The sequence below is a fragment of the Rissa tridactyla genome, chromosome 11 (assembly GCF_028500815.1).
Source record: "Rissa tridactyla isolate bRisTri1 chromosome 11, bRisTri1.patW.cur.20221130, whole genome shotgun sequence".
In the NCBI taxonomy this organism is placed as follows: Eukaryota; Metazoa; Chordata; class Aves; order Charadriiformes; family Laridae; genus Rissa; species Rissa tridactyla.
In genome coordinates this window covers 4,640,112-4,667,883 of record NC_071476.1, presented here as the reverse complement: position 1 = coordinate 4,667,883, position 27,772 = coordinate 4,640,112, and the positions used below count along the sequence as shown (strand labels likewise).

Genomic DNA, 27,772 nt, shown 5'->3' with positions numbered 1-27,772 from the left:
CAAAACCTCCGGGAACTTGTTTTAACCCCATCCTGAGGAAGATTAGCTTGAAAGTGTATAAATTTTACACTGGAGACTATTAGACATGTTTCCATCTTACTGAGGACACCCTATATTTTCCAGAGAGCACTGAAAGTCAAAAAAGAGCTTCTTTCTCTTATCTCAAAACAAAAAAAACCCCAAAACAAAAAAAAGGAAGTCATATTTATAAAGCTGTATTTCTAGGCTGCGCAGGAGACAGCCTTTGAATCTCACCCCACTTTTGCTAAGAGATCAACACATTTAATGGACACTCAGCTGGGTCAAGATGTCCAGAGACAAAGGAAGATGTTGACGCTTTCCCCTCCCCAAATAAACAAACTATGATTAAGCATATATCACGAGCCCAGATGTTCCCTACACCTAAAATGAAAATAGCCAGATGTACCTAGTCAGTGTATCTGCAGCACGGATTTATGCTTGCCCACAGACAGGACTCTAAAAACAGATTGGAAGTCATGTGCTGGAGTAATTTCTTGTCCAGCCTGTCTGAAGGGAGGCACTGGGGGTGTCTATAAAAATTACGGAAGCGTGGATGTCTTTAAGCACTCCTTTGACTGCAATTCTTAAGCATACTAAAACGAGAGGTCACAAGACTGGCCTTTTCATCTCTCCCTCTCCTAAGAGCAAAAAGGTAGTTTTCTATTTAAAAACCTTTTTTCTTAGCTGAAAGCGTGCCAACTAGCAATACAGATTTTTTTTTTTTTAATATGAAGTCAACTAAGAAATTGAGGTGAAAACTGTCAAAGGTAACTGATGGTAGTAATTTCTGGCTCTGGCAGGCGAATTTTGAACATGGGGATTTAATGGCAGAAATCTAATGTTTATGCAGACCGCTGATCAAAACCCGAATATAAATGGTCTCTCTTTTCTCCCTTCCACGTCTCCCCTTGGCAAGGAGGTTTCCTCAGACAAGCCAGTTAAATATAAATTAAGAGAGACTTTAGATGTTACCCTGGAACCTACAGACAGACTTACATTCGAGAAAAGCAGAAAAGGCATTTGACACCTTGAAAACTGCATTTTTTTTCCCCTTCTCTGTTCTCTTGGTATTTGTTCCCAATGTTGTCCATGACACACACCCACCAGAAATACATAAAAACATCTGAATATTTACTTACTCATTAGCATTCAAGCTAGCTGTGGCTTTGATGATCATGTAGCAGAGTGTAAGGGCACTGAGGAGGCCAAAACTGGCAATAATAAACCATTCTTCTGTTGACAAAGGAAAGGGAGGAAATCACTCGTGGGAGAAGGCTTATGTCAAAGCGATGCCAATATTTCCCTCAAACACCACTGGCGGAAGGCAAGAGGCTTCTAAGCCATGACTGGCACCAGGAGGTGAAGCAGAAGGAGATTAGCCACAGAGTTACTGACTGGAGAAGGCTAGCAAAGAAGAAGTGGAGAGAGGTGTGGAAAAAAAGCATGGCACAACAATATTTCCTGGCTGAGCCCAAGGGTTAGTGATAAAGAAAGGTTACTTAACAATGTAAAGGGAAATGCAGGAACACGGGAAAATGCAATGGAAACTCTGTCCGCCCCCAAGTCAGAAAGACGACTGTCGGGGTTGGTTTACGTTTGCTGAGATGCAGCTCTTCACATAAGCACACCCAACATACTTTCACACCCGTGTCTTCGCCCCCTCCCTCCTGAATAAATGCTATAGTGTTACTTTAAAAAAAAAAAAAAAAAACAACAAACCAACCAACAAAAAACAGGATAGCTTGTTCAACAGTAAAACATAACTAGAGTTTCCCATTTAACAGACAGGAATACAATGGAAAAATAATTTCAACATTAGTGTACACAGACACATTAAAAAATAAGATGTAGTATAAAGAAGGCTATTAAAGAATGTTCAGTATTCAAAGTTCTCCCTCCTCAAGATCAATTTGTCACACGGTAATAGATCGGAATACAAACACTTTTGTTGAATACGGCTTTTGGTTTAACTCTCATGCATCAAAGAATGCATGTGTCATCCATAAAATCCAAACATTTGAACAGCCTTTTCTAACGCTTTATTTTATAAACATTGTCAGAATGAACTGTTGCTGATTATTTCTTGTTTTACCCTGGCATCCCATCTGTGCAAGAGCAGTACCACAGTTGGGAACAGGCAGTAAAAACACCTTCTGCAAAACCAAGTAGTGAAAAGTTTCAGTTAGGGTACAGAGTTTCCCCACCCAGGACAAGGAAAGCAGCACGCCGACAGATTTGCTCTCTGTTCAACAGTCTAAATACAAGATGAATCGGATGTCGAACACTGCATGACAAAGTGACTTGCTGGCTTTGTAAAGATTTTCTATGTGGATTTCTCCTTCCCAGATCAGGACATTCCTGGATATGGACTATGTGTTTCATAAGATGATATTTTTTAAATGAAGCATTTACTTTGCTACAGCATCTAAACAAACACTCCAGTGGACTGTATCAGTTACACTAGCTCTTTTTTATATATATATATATATATATATATATATATCAGTGGCAAACAGTGTCACTAAGCTCAATATATGTATCACAGATGTACATAAACAAAATACAAGGAGAAAAATCAGACTGTTGTACAGCATGGATTCTATTTTTGCAATTCAGCCAGAAAAACAACCAGTCGTGCATCAAATTGAGACTGTACAGCATATGGAAAAATGATGCAATTCCACACATGTTGTATTCATTATAGTGCTACTACACACTAAGAACCCTAGGTAAAATCCAGCGAGTGGAAATTTCCCATGCTGTTCTTACAGATAGGAGCTTACAAGCAGTGCAGGAACTGTTCTCTTATGTCACAAAACACTTGGACAACATTCAAATGTGGGCACATCAAATACTTCTTTTTAATTCACAAATTTTGTAAGAAAAACTATCTGCTAAGAGACGTCAGAATTCTAGTTCTTAGTGGAAAAAAAGTGTCTGCAGAAATAGTAATCAGCCTAAATATTTATATTTGTATAAATTATTGCATGTAAGGTATTCTGAAAAGGTAAATAATGGTTTTGGCAATCCAGCTGCTCGGACTGGCTACCAAATTCAGGAAGGTTATTTTCTTGCCATTTCAGTTCACCCAGTGCCCTCTGCATGCAGATCTAAATGGATATACCATTAATAACGAAGTGTTGGCACTGTCGTACCTAGAGTTACCAGTTTCAACATGGAGCATATGCCTCCTAAGAGACACCGAGGTCACCTTTGTCCCTGCAGGGAGATCCTTCACCACAGCCCTGCAGCACAGAGTGACAGCCGAGCAAGTGCCACATACCAGGAAAACCATAGAACAGTACTGGAAGCCAAAGAAAACTTACTTGTCACAGCAATGTTGATCTCTCCTGACCTTGGCGTTAGCTCTCCGTCCTGGGGCAGCTGTGACATCCCGGAGGTGCGCAGGGGCTCCAGGCTGAGAGAGCTGTCATTGGCAAAATCGCCAAGTGCTGACCGCCGGCCGGCTGGCTGGCCTCTGCTGAGCCTTTCCATGTCAAAGGCTACGTTATCTGTACATGGCACATTTGGCTGGAAAAACAAGCGATTCCACATTACAATGGTGAATATTCTACATGTAGCAAACCCGTAAATTGAGTGAAATCACACAACACACTATCAGCCGCTGTGACTGTCCTCACAGGAGAGAAACACACGACTTAGCAAGTTCTATCCGAAGTTGCACCTTCCAGGGGTGGAGAAAGCAGCAGGAAATGGGATTAAGATTCAAGAAAGGGACTCAAATACGCCTGTATCATAGCCTGTGCCTGTATGGTTTACTACCATGAGCAATGACGACATGCACTGAATTCTACAGTAACCTCCTCTAAAAATCCAGGTATGTTATTAATTGGAAAAGTAGGTCGCCTACAGTCTATCTGCAACTATTTCTTACAAAATGTGCAAATTTGCAACAAACACAGCTAAAAATGCAGGCATGATTATTTTCACTGGCTTGATGCAAAAATTGCTTTAGACAATATCTTCATATGCTCTTCTCCTTTCTTCCTTACTTCTTTCTTCTGTAAAGGGCATCCCTCCCACCTTATAATTTTTTCCTCATATGGGAAAGATGGAAAAATCCTTTCTGAGGTTTTCACTTCTATCCTTTTGTGAACTGGTCAACAAAAGCAGTTCTCAGGGATCCCATAAGCCACGAGCTGTTTGAGGAAAGCTTGCTGGCCTCTACTAGGGCATGGCATTTAATGTGCAAACAAATTTAAGACTGTCTGTGGGAGACCACAACAGGAACAACAGATTTACAGAGTAAATTTAACAAAGAAGGGGTGAAAGAAGTTGAGAAAATGGAACATTAGGGAGAACCTAGCAGACTTCCAGTAGATAAGAAATTGTTATATATGGAAATATAACAATATATTCTCAACAACCAACTAGGGAAAGGACAACACCAACAAATCAGCTTTATCAGCAGCAAAGAAATTGGTAAAAAACCCCAAATCCTTTCTGAGTAGGGTACTGGAACACCCTTCTCCCTTTCTCCCCTACAGTTATTCCTCCTGTTCCAGGCCTCAGGCATGGAAGGAAGAAGAGCTCACAACAGTGCAACTTACCACAATTCCCAGTGCCTTCAAAATGTTCAGTTTACACATTGGACACGTACAGTGCTCACTAAGCCATGGATCCACACAGGCTTTGTGGAAAACATGCCTAGAAGAAGAGACAAGGCACATAAATAATTTGCAAACAATTCTATTTTATACAATGAGAACTACTTTAACAAACATTTAGATAGTTTCTTAACTAAGCCAGGAGACCAAATTTTTTAATTGCCAGTATTCTGTGCTGATGGCAATAAGAAAAAAAAAAAAAGAAAAGAAAGCCTCTTGCTTGTTGTTGCCACCCTTTACTAAGAGTTCCATCAGGCAGAAACAGTTAAAAGGAAGATTATCCCTCTCTTCTCCCCCCTTTATTGTGGATATGGGCAGAATAACTAGGGTTACAAGGTCTCTACCATAACCTTGTGTAAAGTATTGTCTCAATTTCTATGTAGAGGCCATAAATTGAGTAGGAAGAGCACCGATCCACCAGCAGTCCATTGTATTCAAAAGTCAGTGCAACCAACCCAAAGACACTTACGTTTGATTTTGAAAGGGCTTTTATAATTATCATTTGTAAGTAAAAAGAACCCTTTTCCTACAATCAGTATTTCTCAATATCAGGAAGGAAAACATGTCCATTATCACATGATGGTCATTAAAAAAAAAAGAATCTTTCAAAGACAAAAAGGCAAATTGGCTTCTACTTGCACAGCAGGGAACTCTGCAGAGAATGGTCTGAATTGCCACCTACATTGCATATAAAAATCATAGCCACATACACGAATGTAAATGTAACAGTGTTGGGATTAATATAAACCAACATAACAAGGAAGGACTATGCAGAGACCAAAACAACATACCTAAGTTAAAGGAATTAAAGGAAGTGTACTCTTGGCTTTTCAGAAGGTAAACAACTTTTCATGTTGCATATTCATGGCAGAAATGGGTATCACTAGGATTTCTACAGCTTTAGCAAATACTCATAATTACTTAGTCTGAGTAACTGCCTAAGATAAGAAGCCAGACCTTTCACGTCCAGTGGCCCTGACTGCAGAGCAAAAAGCCAGTAAGAGCAGGCACACCCGAATAGGACAGACTGGGGATCACGGCAGAGATCAGCAATTAGAAGGGCTGCTTAGCCAGCAAGGAGCTGTGCTCTGAAACCAGCAGACGAAGGGGCAGGGGCAGAACAAGGAGTTCCTGCCATCTGAGGCATCGGCACGGTCTGTAAGAGGTCATGCATGTCCCCAAGGCAGCATGAAGTTGAGATACTCTCCGTCCTCTCCTCTTGCAGGTTATACTTGCTGCTCCGTGCCTCAGTACGCTCCTCATGGGGTCTGGGATTTTTTGCTCCCTATTCCACGGGATTTTAAAAGCAGAGACCAAAGGAGGCATGTTACCAGATAATTCTCTTTTAAATGTCTGGAGAATGACTGGGAAAAAAAAGCCTCATGTATTTGTTAACAAACATAGAAAGAGACAGTACATAATTCTGTTTTGTCTATGCCTACTAAGACTGATGGAGGGACTACAGTATATCAACATAATCAGGTTCCCATCAGCTACGAGTGTATGTCCCACCCGTACTCACTGAAGATGCGCAGACTTACAGAGTATAATACTGTCAACAGAAGATGGCCAGGGAGCAGGAGGACTTTGCATATCTATATCCCAGATATTGCAGGAATAGAAACTTACAGAACCTCAGCTAGTCACTTTGCTGGACTGTGTCCTTTAGGAATACTGCAGTCATGAAACACAGGCTATGTACAGTGCTTACTGTCCAAATAATTGCACAAAATACAGACTCGCTTCTATTGTTATTAGGTCTTAATGCATTCCCTTTATTACTCACAAAACTACAGGAAACAACGTTTAGAAATCCTGGGTGATCGAAAATGGTTTGACACCTTCTGAAACACAAAGAGATGCTATTTTTCTATGTTAGGCAAATCATGGCTTTTAGTTGCTTATGTTTCCTTTTAAGTCTCTGAAGGTTGTTTTTGGAGTAGGACAAACCTGAAAATCTAATATTTTGGGAAACGGCAGACATCAAGACTCCACCGAAGTACGAAAACAGCTTTAATATATCGTTATCGGCTAATCAGTGCTGTAGAAGCACTCAGATCAAGTGAAGCAGGCGACTGATACGGATGCCAACATGCATCTGCTAAATATTATGACTTATTTTAAAGAGTCATTAGCAGTTTGATATAGTTCAAATGCACCAGAACAGCTCAACTATTTTTGTGACCTCTTAATTCCTTGCTTTTAGTTCCTAAACCTTCAAGGATGTTTATTAATGTCTTTCAAAAACAAAGTGCAGTTCTCCAAAAGTTAGTTATTGATTTAGATTGGCATGGCTCTGCCTACTACTTAAGCAGTTTATCTACTCCTTAAAAAGCTTGCCGATACCATCATCGTGGCTCAGGCTCTGTCTGGGTTTCTCTGCTTGCAACAGTTAAAAAGCAGTAATAGAGCAATGAAGATAACAAACACATTTATTACTTTAAAAACTCATTCTGACAAAGGAAGCCCATGCATTTTCTGCTATCCTAAACCTTCTCCATATTTCTGTCACTTGTTTTCCAAGAGCATGAACGTGAAGAGTTCCTAGCGAGTTGCTCTAGGTCACGGGGGCTGATGATGCTCCCCCAGGAGCCACACGCCGCAGAGTCAAGTGTGACACAGCTTTTTCTGCTTCTCCAGCCTAGGGGCCGGAGGCGGCACGGCCGGCAGCACCGGAGGAGTCTCCCCTGCAGGCATAACTCCAAACAGGTGACCTGCAGGTATTTTTCCACTCCGTCAGCACACCCAAGCCAGTTGCCCTCTAGCTTGTAATAAACACCGTTAACGCCAACTCTGTTGTACGATACAGCTTCTTTGCAGCATTTCACAAGAAAAAAAAAAGTGAATTAGAGATCTCTTTTAGTGGTGTAATGCCTCTGGATTCACATGTCACACAAAGAGAAGGGTTTGAACGAGTTTACGAGTGCTATTTCCCAAGAGCTCACTAGACTTCCCTGCTCTCACCTCAGCATCCCACCAAAGCGACCTGATCTTTGGCTACTTGCTGGAGGCAGCTGCTCCCCTCACCCTGGGCTACCAACCTCCCAGCCGGGCCAGCAATCAGCACAGGGGTCCCTCCTGCCCCGCTGCAGGCAGCCCATTACAGCAGCACTGCCGAGGAGGGGTGTCTGGCCTGCTGCGGCGGGGAGGAAGGGGCCGCATCTCCCCTCCCAGCAGACAACGCCAGGGGAGAGCAGCCTCGGTGCTCTCCACAAATACCTCGTATTGCCGAGGGAAAAGAGGGACTGTCCTCGCAAGCAGGGAGCAGAGAAAACGGGGATGGTGCAGAGGCATTGCAGTAAGTGGAAAAGATGGCATTGAGACACTGTGTTAATTTTCTCTTAAAAAAAAAAGAAAGAAAAGAATCTATTTGCAGCAGCACAGAATCAAACTGATGGAAATCTGGCTTAGTTGCTTTTCTCACTTTCCCCCCTTTTTGCCCAATACAGGAAATATTAAGAATTTGACTCAAAAGCCATTTATTTTAACATATTCACTACTTTAATTCTCTTCCTACCTTGTAAATTTCTTCCTTCCCAGGCCATCTCTCTGCCCTTTGCAAAGTCACTCTGTGCTTTTCTCTAACCCATCGCTTTGCTCTCCCCTTCCCGTATCTCTCACTAGTCCTTCACACTACCCCCTCCTGATCACTTTTCACCCAGTTCCCCTTCATCCCCTGACGCAGCAGTGTGATGGTAAAGCAAAACTATGCGAACAAAGAAAACCGTACATGAGATTTGCCTTTTGCTATAATCCTTCTGACATTTGCTTACAATACTTATTTTTAATTTACTTAATGATATTCATGGAAGACAGAGATGTTCCTCAGGCTGGTAAACCTAACACAGATGACTGCTTTATTCCTCTGTGCACTAAAAGCTACAGGTATGTCCACAGGCTGCTGGTACCAAACATATTTCTCTCTCTGAAGCACAAAATGAATGATAGAAATTCAACTGCACTGTATGTAATCATTTTCACTTTAGTTTTTCTAAATTGGCCACAGTTTCCCACCTGCCACAAAACTTTACATCACAAATATGGTGTTTCATTACAGAATTTTAGGTGCAACTTGTGCAGCTGCTGGTAGGCTTTGCCTGCTGTGTGCCTGCCCAAACCTGAGTCCTCTCTGCTGAGGGACAGAGTGACAGACCCTACTTAACTGCAGAGAACAACTGCGGTACCAAAGGGAAATGCTACTTTTAAATTGATGAAAACAGCAAGGATGTCATATGTCAGTGTTTCCTACTGCCTAATGATTATAGTTCCTCAACGGGCACAGTAAGAAAAACTTCTAGCCTTTCATTTGCTTCCTCTAAGTCAAGCCATTTTCTCTATGGTTTTCTTGCAATTTATTTTCTCATCTGGCTTAGACACTCTCTTGTGAGGCTTTTTGTGTCTGTGTTGACTTTTTTTTTTTTAACTAACTTTGCATGTTGCACTAAAATGAGACATTGAAGTATCAGGAAGTAGAAAGGGATAAAACCTCCAAAACAAGATTTGGGGAGAAGCATCTCAGATGCTGAAGACTGAAAAGTCTCACATGCAATCTGAAGTTTACTGGGGTCACCTCTGCAGGGAGTAGTTGGCCCTTCATCTACAAATATAAAAGTGTCTTGTGGAAAGTATTCATCTCAATGTTTCTGTCTAGCCAAGATGGCTTTGCACTCAACTCAAAGCTCAACTGCAGCAGATGAAACGCGAGATTTAAAGAAGAGAAGTAGAAAGTGAACATAAAAGTTGTCATACAGCCTTCGGCAGGAATGTAATCTGAGCCTTCACTGACCTTATATTCTTGTGAAAAAAAGAACAGAAGAGGATCTACACAAGAGTCTCAATACCTCCTTTACACGGGAGATCACAGTGGGGGAGGCTGTGCTGAGGCGGCAGCCGGGTGCACCTTCATCCAGCTCCCTGAGAGCAGGGAGCTCCCTGTCCGCAGGACAAGGGCTCACAAGCAGTGGCTGAAGGAAATGGCCTTGCAAACAATTTTTTTTTTTTTTCTTCAATTAATCTCCCCCAAAAAACCACTGATCATCTTGGTTAAATGGTCTGATCACATCTACTGATACTAACATTACATCCATTGCTTGGATAGTGGCAGGTGTTTAACTAGGGAAGTTGACTTTTAGTCCCAATTTCGCATTCTCCTTGGTGGTAGAAGATGCTTTCCTACCAGATGAAGACTAATTCTCTCTTCATCAGCAAGGACCTCCCTCTGACCTCTGTTCAGTATCAAACAGAAAGGCACAGTGGAGTGGGACTTGTGACCCTCCGTTCCACACCCTTGAGCCTCACAGTACTACCCTGAACTACACAAGTGAAGCTTTCTTAAGAGGCAATTTCATAAAAAAAAAATAATCAACTTAGTGATTCAAAACTGGTGTGCAGTTTCCAGGAGTTCCTCCTCTAATTTCCAAATAATCTTCTACATAACAAATTAAAGACTAGAGCTTAATTCACATATGAAAGCTTTACTGGAGATTACAATGTAGGATATAAGTCACAGGAATCTTTGCTTAACACTTGGGAGTACATTTTTATGGGCAAGAGGACATCATCTTTCAGTAAAAACGACCGAATTACAGAGAGGAAATGCACACGCATCCACCTGATCACAAGCCCTCAAATCTTTACAGATCTGAGACCAAGCTGTTCTATTCCCTAATACTTTCATTAAAGTTTCTAAACGAACATTTGTAGCGTATATCAATTAAACAACAACACTGAGAATCTAAACCGGTTCACTGTTTCCCACAGTCCAAGAGGTAAAGAACACAGCGAAAAGTAAACTGAATTAAACTTCTGGCCTTAGAAGTAGAATGTACACGTATTTTGATCAATAAGATATAAAATAATACCATTTTCCTTTTATAATGATAGAAATTCATTATGCATTAGAAGAAAAATATTCCAGGTATTCAGAGCAGCCTGCAGGACGATTTAGAAGACCAATAATGAGCTCTTATGTGCTGCTGCATGACTGAAGCTTGACTCCAACACCATGACTTTGTTGCTTTGAGAGTACCATGCAGAACACTATTTATATACCAAGCACAGGTCAAATTACTGGATCTTAACTGCGTGTATACCACGTAACTTATGTGTATTTTTTGTCTGGAGATAACAAGAAAGCTTTGCATTTCAGAATACAAGGGAAATAAGTCCTCCGTAATGCTTAAGGCTACCGAAATTTACCGGTTCATCAAAACCAATCACCAGGTGGAAAAAGCACTTAAAAAGCATCTCTCAAAAAGCAAATACCCCGAAACAACTCAAGAAAGGAAGTGAAATGGAAATAAACCGAAAACCTGTAAATGTCAAGAGAATGGCCTAAAAGGAAGAGGAAGTTGTTGCATTATAAGCACCAACGCAGAATTATCCAGCGAGTACGACTCTTCAGGCACAAGCCAAACAGACACCGCGCTGGAGAGACCAAAGACAGAGGACAGCAGAGCGTCTGACTGATGTCAGAGGAGGTATGAAGGTTGGAAAGACTGCATTCCCATTTCCTACACTGTTTCAGAAACCAGCAGCCGATGTTGAACATCTGCGCAGAATGCCGCAGCTGTACCCGGATCACTGTACTTGAGCTTTTGGTGTCCACCCACTGCTCAGTCCTTAAATCTGCACCCCCGCCTCCCCTCCGTGCAATCTTAATAGCTCTACTGCTGATATGCCCAAACTGCCCGAGATCTGAATTTTTTGTTTAATCTCTACTGTTGTAACAGTGCCAGCACCCACCTTCACACCTTCTGGTATCATAGCCTAAAATAAAGTGGCTGGTATTAGGACTGGAAACATCTAGTAAATGTGTCTGTAAATCACAATGCACATATTCCATGAAATGAAGCAAAGGAGCACAAAGAAAGAATAGTTTCCAAACAAAGGAACTTTACTAGCTTACTTGCATGGTAAAATGCGAACAACATCATTCTGCTTGTAACTCTCAATGCAGACAGCACAATGATCAAAGTCTGGGTCTGTTTCCTAAAATGAACAGAATGAAAATTCAAGTTAAGAGTTGAGGCTATGACAAATGTAAAAGTAGTTGTGACTAGTACATGAACTGCGTTGTGCTCAGTGGCTGTTATTACGAAGATACAAAACCAATGACTGGGTGGTTATATCCCAACATGACTTGAGAGAAGCATCTCATACATACAAAACTCTCCCCTCATTTGGAGCTGGTAACTGACCACTTGAAACATAAGCTAAAGCCTAAGATGATTCTAGTATTTGTATGAATCACTATAAAGTACAGAGGATTTACTTCAGCTTTGAGCTAAAACTTCCGTTTTATTCAGGGGTGTTTTTTGGTAGGATAAGAATTCTGGGATTCCCTTTTATATAGCCAGAACTAACCATTTTTACTTATTTCAGAGTAGGCACATATTTTTGTCTGCTTACTTGCAGAACTGTCATCTTTCTCATGCAGACATGAAGATGAGGATCACTGACTGGCTCCTCTCCTTCCTCTGTATTCCAGAAGTTATGATTTTTATTTATTTATTTTATTTTTAAACATGAGAATTTCAAATTTCCACTGAAAAAGGGCTGACTTCATTTGGCTGTAAATATGGAATCAGCAATATATATTTAAAATGTTTGGGCCTGTAACACAAAAGAGCCTCTGCCTTCTTTTAGTTCAAGTTCATTATTCTCTTCGATGCCAGCAAGCTACTAGCAAGACACCGAGACAGGGAGCACAGCAAGAGAACAGCCACCCCCCGGCCAGCACCAGTCAGTGCTGCATGCGGAGAATCCCGATGGGCTGCTCTGATGAAGGACAGGTTTTCTCCCGCCCTCTGTTCACCTGTGTGTGCATCTCACGCTGTCACAGAATCATTTAGGTTAGAAAAGACCTTTAAGATCATTGCGTCCAACCATCAACCTACCACTGCCAAAAACACCACTAAACCACATCCCTCGGCACCACGTCTGCACGTCTTTTAAATACCTCCAGGGATGGCCATTCCACCACTTCCCTGGACAGCCTGTTCCAAGGCTTGACAGCCCTTTTGGTCAAGAAATTTTTCCTACTATCCATCCTAAACCTGCCCTGGCGCAACTTGAGGCCGTTCCCTCTTGTCCTGTTGCCTGTTCCTTGGGAGAAGAGGCCGACCCCCCTTGGATACACCCTCCTTTCAGGGAGCTGTAGGGAGCGAGAAGGTCTCCCCTCGGCCTCCTTTTCTCCAGGCTGGACACCCCCAGCTCCCTCAGCCGCTCCTCACCAGACTTGTGCTCCAGACCCCTCACCAGCTCCGTTGCCCTTCTCTGGCCCGCTCGAGCGCCTCAGTGTCTGTCTTGTAGTGAGGGGCCCAAAACTGTCTGTACCACGACCTCCATGTCACTTGCCAGTTTTGAATTTATATCATCAAGACAACAGCGTCTTTTAATATGGAAAAGTTCTTGTTATCTGTATGTACTCCCATACCCACTCGACAGATTTAGTGCAGTAGGCTGTCTTGAAATAAAGCTACATAGGGAGGGAGAAAGAGCAAAAAGAGATTTTTTTTTCTGCCTTTTCTCTGGAAGCAAATTTTTCCATCACTTCCCAATCTTCCAGTGCTGACAGTGTTGATCAGAAAGATAAAAAAGAATCACACAAAAAAGGCCCAAAGAAATAATCTTGTCTTAAAAATCAAATCACAGCCAGAATTCTCTTGCCTTTTACAAATTAAAGAGCAAAAGTTAAGCAAGATTAAGTGACTATTTTTTCCTTTCAGAATCAAAGACAAAGCAGTACTGCTCATGAAAGTGGAAAAAGTTTAGGACTTAACAGACCATACATTTTAGTTTGTATACTGGCAAGAAATATTCTTGGGGTAACATTTACTACCTTTAACGAAATGCCTGCTTATACTCCCCCTCAGATTACTGGATGTTCATAAGAGATTGTCCTTTATGACCTGTCTTTTAAATTTATTTATACTTTACACAACTTACATACGGAACGATTCTAAGCTTACTGAATTCCACATAAACAATGCCAGCCCTATGTACTCTTACCAGCAACCCCCCCCCAGCCAGCTAGCACACAAAACCACTCTCGGTCACAGTTGCCAGATGGAGGGCAAGTAGTATTTAAGCAAGAAAAACTTATTTGAAACTTACAGCATACATTAATACTAAATGTTACACAAAATACTGTGCCACAGGACAAAGTAAGCCTCCAACAAGGAAGGCAAGGTCATAAACCAGAAGCAGAAAGGAAAAACTGCGATTGTTTCCCCCGGCAAAAATTAAACATCATGCTCTAGTTTACCATGTTGAAATCTTATTATTATACCTTATCACCCTTCTTTACTGTCCTGGTTGTCAATTTACCAATGGCTTTCTTGGCAGCATCTCCAAGACGACGCTAATAAAGTGACAAAGAAAAGAACACAAATTAACCCTGATAATCAAGCTTCATTACTTTATAATGACTTATTTGGGCTCAATACTAGCATTGCAATACACGCTGTGGCAGTAGGCCAACGCATAAGACAAAAAGTGTACACAGCAAAACCTGCAGTTAGAGATTTGTCAGGAAAAAAAAAGTGAACCCGACAGTTGAGCCCACAAATGCACTCGATAAGCATGGGCATAAACCTCGTGGGCTGTGTAGAAGTCCACAGAAGTGATCCAATGTTTGTGTGCCAAAACCTAACCAAACCCAGCCTGCAGGATAAAAGCTGAAGCAACATGCCTTCCCAATGGTTTCTGTTATGTTCTGTTCATATTGCTTTTTATTCAGTGTGCCGTGATACAACACCTTCTTCTCTTCTTAAGCGTGAATTATTACTACTCCCCCCCGCTCCCCAAGCGGGCTGATCTTATTCTGCGATTCAAGAGATCCTCTCAGCGTAACCTAGTTTCTCTCTTGCTATTACTTGAAACCACCAGGATCTCACAAAAAAAAAAAAATGGGTCATGAAATCTAAATAAGCCAATACAGACTTAAATAAAGCTGAAATGAAAACTGGTTCGAAGATGAACCTCAACCTCAATGCATAGGCCAAGCTATTTTTTGCTGTTTATGCCGTTTTTATGACCACCACTATTGGGTGGAAGGAGCCATTTCTGCAGCGCAAGTGCCAATTCCTACTGCAGTTCCCAGTTCCCAGCCAAGGAAGAACAGCTGTTTGCCAGCTGGTCCATGGGATCCCAGAGACGGGGCACCCAGTGGAACAAAGCGCATGTCTTCTTGTTTCAGGAACCCGAGCCATCAGATTTGGTTTACATTGACTGGAAAAGGGAAGTTCGTGTATTTCATCCTTCACCTCCATCTTGTACTAAGTGCTCTGCCTTTGAAAGGGACAGGCTTTACAAAAGCACTTTTTTTTTTTTTGTGGTTTCCATAGAAGAACAGCTCTTATTTATATTTTTCAGAGCGTGGATTTGAAAAAAAATAATCAAATACTCAGTCCCAGCTACTGAAGTATACCCACATAGGAAATGCAGCACCAGACAGAGCTGGGATGGGAAAATTACATGCTTCCTGAAGTCATAAATCTCATCCTAACTTCAACATGTAAGAAATTGGTTGATTTAAGCAAATCCAATTTACAAGTCCTGGAAAAAGCATATTGGCCTGAGTACTTAATGACACAGAACACACTGATACACCACTGGAGCAGATAATCATTGCACAACCAGAAGTGTGATTACTAAGAGAGGAACAAGGCTGAAAAGGCATTTAACTTAAATGCTCAACGCTACCAACTAAGTAATTGTGGGTAGTAATTATAGTTAGTTGTACTGCATGGGATTGCATATGCGCTACAAGAAATAGTAAAGATAGATTATTTTCTATGGGAAGCATAATATTTCAGCAAAACTCTTCCAAAATGTATACACGTTCTCTTATGTAAATAAATTTGCCAAACAATAACTTTCATCTCTTCCACTTGAGAGATCCATCTCTTCCATTTTCTACTTTTAACAAATACTTTTTTTTTTTTCTGTGAACATCAGAAATGCTCAGGATTTGCTATTTTGCTAGGTTAGGGCAGAGCCATACAGCATATGCTTGCTTTTAAAAGCCAGGACTGTCTCGATGGAAAAGGCAACCACCACATGCGAAAGAGTTTCATACCTCTGGCGGAAGTGTGCAAGACTAGTGATGTGAAATACCAGTATCTACTCGCACTATCTACAAAACGCAGCATGTTTTTGATTTAAAAAAAAAAAGTGTGCCTCGACATAACTTAAAAACAAGATCATAGCCTAAAACAAGTTATTTCATCACTAACAGTACAGCCTTCTCTCTGTGAAAGCTCTCAAAGCTTTTTAAAAATAAGCTGTAGCTGTCGCCACCTTCTTATTAAAGTTTAATAAGCTCAGCTTTTTAAACCATATAAAATTTTCATCAAGTTTGTCCTGACCTTTGTAAAAATCTAAAGAAAGAAAAAGGGTCATGAGAGCCCTTTCCCCATGGAGCGACTGTTTTGAAACACGGACATTTGGAAGAAGCCTAGAACCACGTAGGGGATGCAGGAGACACAATTTCGTATTCCACAGACATTCATTGACTAACAGTTATATTTAAACTTTCACCATCCCAAGGGACCACACTAAGTACCAGTTACAGCGTGGTCATTTAAGAATGACATCCTTAGGAAAATCTACAGGATGCCCACGGGACCTGCAGCATCAGACGCTATTTATAGAAAATAAAAAGGAAATCCTTTGTCACAACTGAGGTTTTATAAGTTCGCATTTGTTTTAGGTTTGACAAAACACCAAAGCACTGCCTTACAGTGAGCTTCTGTGTACGAGTTGTAATTCGGGGGATAAGGGGGGACGGTGACTAGAGTTCAGCAGCTTTGTAAGGCTGCCTTGAGAGAGATACAAAGGCAAAGAGAGCACAGCACATTTCCTGAGGTTTACTGACCCTTCTCAATAAAAGCCAAGGCACACTATGGAGGCGGTGGGTCATTAAGTCCACACTAGTAAAACATTTACTTCTAAAGTCATCAACTCATATTTGAGTTGATGACTTGATTTAGCCAAGATCTCCGAGTGTGGCCATACTTCATTCCATCCTTCAACAAATTAAGAGTTGAAAGAAAAGGTAAGAAAGGCATATTGAACAAAATTTTACTTAAAATATATGACCAGGAGAATTAGACATTCCGTACCAAGTGTGATCTTGAATAAAGTCGAAAGCTAACACATATCACTAAGCAGCTCTATACCTTAGTTTTCTTACCCTAACATTCACGACAGATTATAGTTTGGAAATAGCTTTATACAACTTCTGAATTACCTTAATTATTGCTGAAGCAATCCTTAAGAACAGGGATAGAATTCGTAACATTGGTTCTGTGTTCTCCTGCACTACAGAAGTTCATTCACGATTTAACTTTCCTTCCCATCCCCAATGTACATACAGCATACACATTCAGCCAACACAGATTCTATCTTTCTGTTGGACTCATCAAAACCCAAATATTTTGCCTCAGTTCTCTTTCCTGTCATGTAATAAAGTCTCGTACTGGTGCTGCTCAGGATGAAAACACTTTGCTATATAAAAAATCCTTGTCTAGCAACATGCTGTGCCTCAGGACAAAGAGGTTCTGAACGCTAGTTTGATGGACATTCCTTAAGAAATTATTTGTTCTCTATTGACTACTGCATACAGAAATATCACCTCCAGAACTTGAGAGAAAAAAAAAAGTTCCCTTACCTGATTCCTGTCACGTGCACTTGTGTACCTGATCTTCTGGATGAAGTAAAATATTAACCATGCTGAAGAAATTATCATCAAAACAATGAATGATATTGACACAAAGACTAGAGAGCCCCGACTGAAGTTTTTTGGAGGAACACGGGACCCCACTGCTATTGCCATCAGGACAGAGATATTCTTTTCCAAGTAATTCAGGATCTCCTTAACCTTTGATTCTGTAATCATGACAGCAACAATGTCTCCAGTTCCTATAAAAAGAGAAAAATCGTAATTTTACATTTAAAATTAACACGGAGTGCTGCTCACAAGATTTTTCCAAATGCAAAGCCATTTGACAACTGAAGAGATTTTAATCTCAGCTACCTACGGCACATGGAACACACTACTGGGCACTCGACTCACGGCGTGTCCTTCAAACCCAGATTTTCAAATTAGGGCATTAGCATGCAAACTGTTTGCAGCTCCACACACAGCAGGAGATCTCTACCCGTGGTTACACAGTACTACCCACAGCGTAATTACTGGGTGCAGTCTGAACTGGCTTTCAGAAGCACATTTGTTCCAGGTTTGAAGCTGTGAATTACCCCAACAGGCAACTCACAGAAAAACATTTAGAAGATGAGTTCAGTGATATTGCTAGTGGTCTTACCGTACGCGGTGCCGCGTACGAGTTGAGTGAGACAAGTTCCCCTGCGTGGTTATGCGGCTTTCACATGCCACCAAGGTTGCCAGGGACCTGCAAATCACAATTCTAGCACAGAAGCAGCAAAGCCAGACTTTGACCCACATCGCTTCAGACAGAAGTGAAAGTAAAGCGCACAAGTCTGGCTGCAAAGCAGAAGAGAAATTAAAAAAAACCAACCAAAACTCGGCAGAAGTTTGACTGCTGATTTTATCACCCATACAAAGACATGGCTGATAAGATCGCAAAGAGGCTGTCAGCTTCATCAGCTCCGTTTTGAACGTGTAGCCCATCTGGTTTTTGTAGTGTCTTGCCTCTACACTACCTCCTGTCCCAAACGGAAAACTATTGGTACAAGGATAATAAGAGAAACAAACCACAAGACTTGCTGAAAAAGAACAAAATCACCTGCTGAGCAGAGAGAGCACCTATGTTTTAAAAGCAGAGGCCCCATAAAAAAGAGGATCTTAAACTCAGGGCAATTCTGATCTAAGTTCAAAGAAAGCAGTTTACAAGAAAACCAAAGTCAGAAAGAAAAAAAGCCTTATGAGTGCCATTCTTATTCATCCAGATCTATTTGCTTCCTATACTAAAACCCCTTTCAAGACCTATTTTCAAAATGCTTGCAAAGTCTGCTCATCTGTTTGCTCCATCTGCCTGCTCCAATTCACATTCCCTCAGAGAGGACATTCTGGATTTAGAGTGGATTTAAGTTACAGAGCAGCTAGCGTGACAGTGAAGAGAGAACATGAGGTCCTATTTTAACACAAGGAATTTCTTCAAAGTCTTTTAATCAAAATCTGATTTTTAAGAAGTTACTGTATCCACAAAATGGCATAGAAGACCCAAGAGAGCAGCGTCTTTGAAACCCAAGGCACAATAAGCCAGGGCAACAGAACCAAACAGCTGCGTAAGTTACCAACATGGGGGCTTTAATACTGTTACACAACTCCAAAGTTCTCTCATTACTCTTTCCGTTCACCATGCCAAACTAACTTTTACAGTCACTACCCTCAGTTTTCAGAGCAAGTTCCCTAACACTGGCGTTGCGGACTGTGCTGACAGAACTACTCAGAAGAAACAAAGCCGATAATCTCAGAAATTAAGATTTGCACAGTAATTTAAAAAACATTCCACAGCCCCAAAATCGTTTTCCCCAAGAAATTTCAACTTTTCTTTCTTCAAAATTGAAATGCTAAAGACATTCATGCCTTGTCTAAGTAGGTCCAAGTAGGAAAAGAATGTTTAGTGTTTCCTTCTGAACGAGTATTTTTGAAACAAGTGTCACAGTAACTCAAAAGCTTTGAACAGAAACCAAAACCCGACACAACTCATGGATACAACTTACTTAATCACTAGTATACCACAGGTTCACAGAAGGTCCACTTTAGTCCAGGGACACTTCAATTCAAGACGTACTGAATTTGGTTTCACACAAGCCAATCAAAATATTTAACAGGCAGCAAAGCTCAGAAACAAGAGTAAAAATCTACCACTTGCTTTATTTTAAGAGGAAATCTACTCAGATTCCTATTTGCCCAGCTGGGAAGAGTCCTTGCCCAGACTTGCAGCACTTAATCACAGGACGGGAGCCACCTTTCCTGCAAGATTCCGTATGGAGATGCAGCACATGCTCCTGCAACCCCAAAACCTGCAAGATAATCAAGAGCAGGTAATTCAAACTGCCTGATATTCTCCCAACTTCTGTTCTTCATACCTAGTTCAGATAGTGAAGAAAGGCAGGGAAGGGTACGGGGCGACTGTATTCCCCAGAGCACGTGTTCTTCTAAACTTCCCTAGTAGGTATTTATTTGCACTGAGGAATTATGTTAGTATTAAAATATCAGTCAGAAGCTCTCAACGTAGCATTCCGACATGATTTACAGTTATCTGCAAAGCAAAGCTGACTAAGATCTTCCGATACTCGCCCAGTTCTGTCTGAATCAAAAGCTGAAGCCTCCACCTATTCCCTGCTGCCCGGGGAATGGGACAAAGCTGACAATCTGTCACGCGTTTTATATAAAGCCCAGCACAAAGGGAACCTCTGGCATCACTGCAAAGTGATTTGCATTCCAAATGACTCAACCGGGAACAGCCAAAGTGCTACTGCTGCTTCTGACCCTGCGAGAGCCAAGGAGAACTGCAGAAAAGAAAAATAAATTGTGCCTGTTTAACATACTGAAGCTCAGTGGAAACTGGGACTTGGTTCATCCGTATTTTTGTCAGGGGCATCACCCTAAATAATTTTAGCAAGAGCTCCCTGCTTGAGAACAATTGGGGGCAGGATGAGAACACCGACTCGTTTATTTTAAGCACCTTGAAACCTTGCATTTCTGAAACTTAAGCAGGAAAAAATCTTCAGGTGAACACAGAAGAGACTAACAGTGTTTGTACAAGTTAGAATACGGTCTTCCTATATAATCTTATGAAAAGCAGTACTCTCCTCAGCCAGGAACACAGCGTCCAGAGAAAAGAAGCTGAAGTGCAAACTAAACCCAATGAACCACACACTCAACCACAGATGACAAGCTAGGACAGACGGTATGCATAAGATAAATATTGACGCCTGTAAATATAAATCATTTAATTGCTATCATCCAAGCCCAGACAGATCTTTCTAGCTTGCAATTTTACCATATGCATGTTTAATTAGGATAGTTATACAACTCTATGCATGAAAAGAGAGGAAGATGCGATTAATCATTAAATCTGTGTACTATTACATTGGGAGAGGAGAAGAGAGGAGGTCTTAAAAGCTGATAAGACACTAAAAATAAGATGGGAAAAACAGCAACACCCAGAAGTTTCCTGTAGAGCTAAGGAAACTGCTTTGGTCTCTCACTAATCTATCCATATCTCCTAGCAATTCTAAAAGAGCACATTTAGAAAGTCAATAGAAAGTCATCTCAAAGAAAAATTATTGGTCTCATCACAAGTGAATAATTGTTTCCCTTAGTGTCTGTTTTGTTGACTCTTGTCTACCAAATGTTTGTCTGAAGCTCAAAATACGGATGACTATGGCCAGGATACCAAGCTTAAGACAGGCATGGTTCAAAAGGCAGACTTCGGACACCTTCTATCCATCCACCATCCCTTGGAGGATGCAGGGGATGGCAGCCTGGCAAAATGCAACTGCCAAACAGCTGATTTATTTATTTTTCTCCTGGGCTTGTGAACAGCCCAAGAAGCTGTTTGGTCAGTACTGGGTGAGAAGGACAGGTGAGACAATTCGTCCTGGGCATCTGAGCAATCTGGCACCGAACTGCTGCTACTGCTGCAATGCTTCAACCACCTTCTCGTGGGTGGGGAGGACAAACCCTGAGATCCCATCTCAAGCCCGGCAAATGCCGGACCACCTGCAAGAGGCACTGAACTATTTTGTTTTGAAGTAACAAGGTTTGCAAAGAATTGAGAATTAAATCAGGTACTCCTAACAAAGGTTAGCATTTTTCCAATGGCTGATATTTTCAGCTAAAGTCCTTGCAATTTCCTAAGTCTTTAATAGTGCTGGTCAACGCTGCAGACACAGCACAAAGCAGATAGACTGCACTCATCTCACACTTGTGAAAGAATATCGTTCTCTCTTTAAATAGCAGATAATGTTTAATTGTAACTGAATCCTTTCCTGACTTCATTCTGAAAAACCTGAACGCACATTTATCTGAATAATTCTGCAGGTGCAAATATTAGAATATCCTTTAAAAAAGCAAACAAAATCCCCACCTTCTTAATAAGAGTAAAGCACAGTACAGACAGCCACTTGTAGCCTGGATTCAGGGCATGATTCAGACATTGAAATGCCATTGCCTATTTGACTGCAACAATCAGAACATCATTATGATAATGTAACTGGAAATAAAACTGCCCATCTTCACGAACCAGACTTCCCCGTTCTTCTTCTAAAATCCTGTAACTGTACACTAAGCATTTCTGAACATGTTATATCAGAAATAAAAATACAGCAACACACACTATTCAGTGCCCAGGAAAGGGATCAGTCCGATTACTGTGAGTGACAGATTTCTTCAAACAATATTAAGTAACAGTGAAACCACCGTAACAGAACGAGAGCCCACAAAACGCCAACAAAGAAAAGTGCAAATGAAGAGCTATGAAGTTTTGAGAGACCAGTCACAAGCTCTGTGAAAACACCAGAAGGTATCTGAGCTGCAAGGGAGCAGAAGCAAGAATTACCCCTTAAGGGGGTAAGTAAGGGGGTAAGTAAGTAAAAGTAAGGGATTTATTTAGGTACAGAGGATATAATCCATGGAAGCCAGAAGGTGACGGAAAGGGAAAAGCCATGCTGAGCTGTATGCAGAGCTGCACTGCTAGAAAAAGCAGGCTCAGGAAGCACAGATTTTAAATATAAATTCCATAGTACTCAACAACATTGGAGAAAAAGACACAAATTATTCAGATACCTTAAACGTTTTAGTCTGATACAAACCAGAAAAACTCTTTGTGAAGAATAAGTCTTACATTCTAAAACAGGATTTTGGAAAAGCAGGCACCAAGAGGAAGAGCCTTGGCATATCTTCAGAGTGATTAAAACCAGTCTAGCTGCACATATTTTTATTTTGATCTAATCAGAAAGTAAACAAGAGCACATCCAAGCTGTCAACATGAGTGCAATCTCAAGAGTAAAATGTTGTTTGAGATGTCCCAAATCAAATACTTCTGAAAACAGAAAAAAACTGTAATATTTGTCAATTATTTAGTTCTAAGCAAGCCACGAATTTAATGCCAAGAATATACATAAATTTTAAAATGAGAATGGATAGCATTTTAAAACATTTTTCTTCCTGTTGCCTTTATAACATTGAAGATGTTGAATTCTTGTCTGTATGTAAACATTTACTTTAGGATGCCTATTTTATGTGGTGTCAGACACGAGAAGAGATGCTATAACACTGCCTGAGGAAATGGTAAAGGACAGCAGTATATGAAACTGTTACCCAGAAGTTTGGCTCTCACAGGATGCATCAGTTACACACAACCAGCAGACGACTAGCTATCGCAAAACATTCAGCAGATACTTGCAGAAATCACATCCCTTTGCTACACAACCTTATGCAAAACAACCTGGTGAAGGAAAAAAAAAATAAATCTCTTCTGAGGCTAAAACTTCAATTCTGACTGTCTACTGAAGAGGACAAGGAAGCAGATATTCAGGTTCAGTGAGGGCCAGGCTTCTGTAAAGTGTAACTGAAATACAGTCAACCTATGTCTGAAGAACTCTCAAAACTCTCCTTTGATTGCAGCAAAAAGAGCTTCAACAGATTTTACTCTGCCAGGCTACGAAAGGGCACTGCACTATACCCTCTAAATACGCCTATGTACACTTTAGTTAATTTTGAAGTGTACCACGCGTTGCTGTACTGCTAATAGACATGTGGTGGACGCTCACAAAGTTCTGCTCCTTTAAGAGAAAACAGGCATATGATTGAGGCATATGATTAGAAGACCAGAAACAGCAAGAGTAGCTTTCCAAAGCTGGGTGTGACACAATTAACTTCCAAACAAATACTAAAGCCTCATCAGATTTTTGCTGTGCTAGCCTGTAGCACATTAAATTAATAAGTCCATAGGTTATAAATAATCTCCTAAGTAGGAATGATCATTTCAATGCCCGCCCTCTTTCATTAAACTAGAAATCATGCTTCAGTATAACGTTCTCGACATATTTTATATCAGTTTTACAACATACTATGACCAAGAGTGCCTAAAATGAGGGCTAAATAGCAAAATCAGTTGAGGAAACTGTTGGGCCATATTTAGATTACAACCGCTGACACTTTATTTCATAACCCAGTTGCTCCATTCTGACACTCACGGAGATGTTTCTTAAGGAGAAATCTGCATAAGATCAAAACAGGTAGTCACAGCTAAATCCTCCTGCTTCATTCACAAGTCCAAATCATGCCGACACACGGAGAATGGTGGAGCTGCACCCCTGGATTTCCTCAAGCTTGACAAGGTCCAGCTGTCTCTGCTACACCCAGCGTACCCCACTCAGGAAAACCAACACTTAAGTGTCTCAAAGATACAACACAGCCTTAACACGTAGAAGAGAGACGTTAGACTTCGGCTTCACTGCAGATCATTTCCTCTCCACCAACCTCACCCAGAGAGCTCCTTTTTATCTTCGATCGTAAGTCTTATGACACTAAGCACTGTTAGAAGAATTAAGATCCTTTTATTAAAGCTACAAGATGCACCCACCTCTTCTTTAGCCTCCCACGAGTTCCTGAATCTGCCCGATCTTGATTTTTGAAAGCAAAAATACCCTTCTTCAACAGTTCTGATGGGCACCAGGAGGAGAGATCTGTGGCTGGGCTGAGAAGGGGGGAGCACCAGAAGGGAGAACTTATACATCCCTGGAACCAGAGCTGTAGCAGAGTTCACTTAAAATGGAAGGGACACTTGGTTTGGGGGTTGGTTTGGTTGTTTTCCCCTCACTTTTGACTGCCTTGACCATTCTACTTACATCGCATATTCCCTCTCTGTAGAATGACTTTTATCTTCTGGGAATTATATTTATGTATATTTTTTAATACACGTGACCTTTTGGGTTCTTTGCACTAGGGAAAAGCAAAGCCTAGATAAGGGAAAGGCAGATAGATGTTGCAATGATTTTACAGACATTTCACACAACGTTTTTCTCTTTCAGCAATACTTCTTTACATCTACTCACACTACAATTTTTTTGAAAAGGAAATGGACATTCTGCTTAAATAATGCCGGAAGACTAAAAAACTTTGTACAAAGGAATTTATCACTTTAGCACCCCCTTTCCACAATCTGTGCACAGATTTTTATTTTATTTATTCACATAGTTTTACAAGGCATTTAACTACTTATTATGGTGAGCAAACTGCATTTGCCGTTCTATTTAATGAGTACTTTTATTGTTAAGGTATTAGTATGCTAACAAAGTAGATCAAATTTTATACTGAAACCTTGAGCAAATGCAAATTAATAAAAAGCAGAAGGGTCACATTAAGTTTTGACTAGGGAAATGGTGTAATCCTAACTCGCAACCCACTACTGAAAAAAGGTTACTCATGTCATAATTTCATGTATTTCCGAAATACGTGTTCCTATCTTCTGAAGATATTTCTGCTTATTTGAAAACAACCTTCCTTCACGTATACTTCTGAACAATGTCCAAAACCTGTTACCTTAAATCTGGATTTAACACCCCATTCCTGATTACAGGGTCACACTCTTGATTAATCAATAATATCAATGTATGTGACCTTACTGGTCCATTCATCTATTAAAGCACACTTGGATTTCGACAACTAAAAGTCTCTGTGATCTTGGATTCTGTAATGTGACCAGGTGCTAGTAGGTGGCTCCCATTTTGCTATTTTTGGATAGCAGTTCATGTTCCCACTAATGGAAGTTGGAGCTAAAAAACCCAGGGATTTCTCACCAGGGTAGCTTGTGACACTCACGTATTTTCTTCTCTCTACAAACAACTCCATACCGATTCATCAATCTGGGCAGTCATTCCAAGCACATTTAGCAAAACCTGAAAGAGAAATGGCAAGAAAGCCTTGCCCAAGGACACCACAAAATATTTTTAGAGCTTCATAAACAGCATATTCATAGATTAACATCATAAATTTGATACCACCAAATCCATAGATTTTGGGAATTTACTCTGCTGCTGGAGCTCAGACTTTGGATAAGAAAGAGAATGTAATTACTTACAGTCACTAACAGTCCCGTGGGCCTTTTCACAGTCACAGAACTAATTACCCTTTCAGCTGGCTAAGGAAAAATGAGCCTAACTGCTCTTATTTCAGTTGTGGACGAGGCACATACCACGCAGAAACACTGGTAAGAAGCCCTGCAAAGCGCTGAGGCTACGTTAGCTTTTTAAAGGGGTTTCCCTGGCTTATCTTGAAGAGATACATGCTTCCTTATGGTCCAGAATCTGTGCTTCAAACACATTCCTCTCCACATCTCGTAAAGCGTCAGACACCTCCATCTACTGCATGACAGATTTTCCTGATGGATACACCTCTAAGAAATGCAGTGGGAAACAGGATTGGCTATAACGCTGCTGACGCTTGTTTCCCACATTTTCAATTAGCAAATATAAACACTATAAAATGATCAAAGACACGTAAACTATGGTTAGACTATTGATTGTTTTGCCTTTTTTAAAGCTTCAACTTTAATGACTCATCTCTCCCTCCTTTTAATTAATATTCCAGGGTAAATTATTAATAATAAATTATAATAACAATACTGTAATATACAACAAAATTAGTTTTGAGCTGTGGATTAAAAGTAGGTCTCAGTAATCCAGCAAAAGTTGTTTTTTTTGCAGTGGATTTGGTATAGAGCTGAAACGTTCGCCAGCACCCATTTGTGCAAAGTAATCTGCAGTGCACCCTGCCATCGCTTTCACGCATCAGTTCAGCTTGCCGTTACGTAAAGAGACATTAATGAGAAAAAGACAAGCAGCAGAGGAGGAAGGGACGTGCTGCACGCAGCCAGTGCCACAACAGAGAGTGGCATTTCAACTCCCGGTTCTCTGCCGTCCATTCTGCCCACCGCGAATCAGGGCAAGAACATGGAATAGCCATTAGATGGCAACAACTCCAAATCACTCCCCATCCCTCCTGCCTCTGACCCAGTGACCTAAAATCATCCACATATAATACATTCCCTTTTATCACAGTTCAAAGCGAGTACAGACCTTGCCTCCTGCACTAGGGTGCTTTTTAAGGGAATGGAGGGCCAGCAGAAATCCCCCCTGCGGAAGGGAAGTGTTGCGGGGGCCAGTATTGGGCAGCTCTCACCCAACAGAAACACCTTCTCGCAGAAAATTAATGCATTGTTTCCTTAGAAGTGCAGCGAAGACTGCACAGAGAAGATGCCTGCAGCTTGTTCTAAAAACTTGAAAAGCTTTACCTGTATCAGGTAAATGCACCGAGAAAGGTATTATATTAGAAGTCATTTAAATACTTCTGGAAATTTCTTCAGCACTGATAAACAGTAGTTATTGGAATCCAGCAACTTCACTTTGACACTCCCTTCTGTATTTGTTTCTCTTTTTCTGGTTTTATTTGCTCCATAAATTCTCAGTATGAAATTTTAACTCTAGAGGCTTCTTTGCCTTATATCCGTTCCTATAAATCCAAATAAAAGTCTAGATTTTAATAGAGAAGTTCAATATAAAATTTAACTATTTTGCACTTGACAGGACTGTCTCCAGCACACACAAACAGAAGAAGAATTAAAATGCTATTTTACCTGCATTTCCTTCCTATTCCCATAATTGACTATAAAGGAGACAGCTACTACATATTTTCTCTACCACACAGGCTCTTTTTTACACTAGACAATATTTGTTCTGCTTTAACAGAAGTCACAAGCAAAACCACTCATAAAACTGCCTTCCTGCCAGTGATATCATAGTTTAACGTAACCTATGCTGGGAAAGGTGTCCTTCACTTAGGTTGATAGAGGACATCTACAAGAATGTGTAAAATAAATTTATTTTACATGCACACAACGATACCTACGAGGATATACATAGAGAAAAGAAAATAATGTTGCAAATAACATTAAAAGCAATAAATATTTATATATTTCTGTTAAGTTCACCGACTCCTTAAGGTCAATACCTACTTTAAAACTCAACTTGAAGTTGAAGCGGTAGAGACTTAGGGGACTATCACACAAGAAAAAGCAAATTCTGATATTAGCAATAGAAGCTGTTCATTTGACATGGTGATGATA

At 40.7% G+C, this 27,772-nt stretch overlaps 1 protein-coding gene across 3 annotated transcripts in view; it reads right to left on the bottom strand.

Moving 5' to 3' along the window:
* RNF130 (ring finger protein 130) overlaps window positions 1-27,772 on the bottom strand; it is a 55,688-nt gene that overhangs the window by 13,804 nt on the left and 14,112 nt on the right. The window contains exons 3-8 of one of the 3 annotated variants that reach the window (XM_054217346.1): window positions 17,326-17,576; window positions 13,942-14,013; window positions 11,557-11,639; window positions 4,593-4,689; window positions 3,348-3,552; window positions 1,161-1,254 (exon numbers count right to left, since the gene is read on the bottom strand). In XM_054217346.1, coding sequence (XP_054073321.1) covers window positions 1,161-1,254; window positions 3,348-3,552; window positions 4,593-4,689; window positions 11,557-11,639; window positions 13,942-14,013; window positions 17,326-17,576 — 802 coding nt within the window. The other 2 variants (XM_054217348.1, XM_054217347.1) reach the window with 2 other exon arrangements.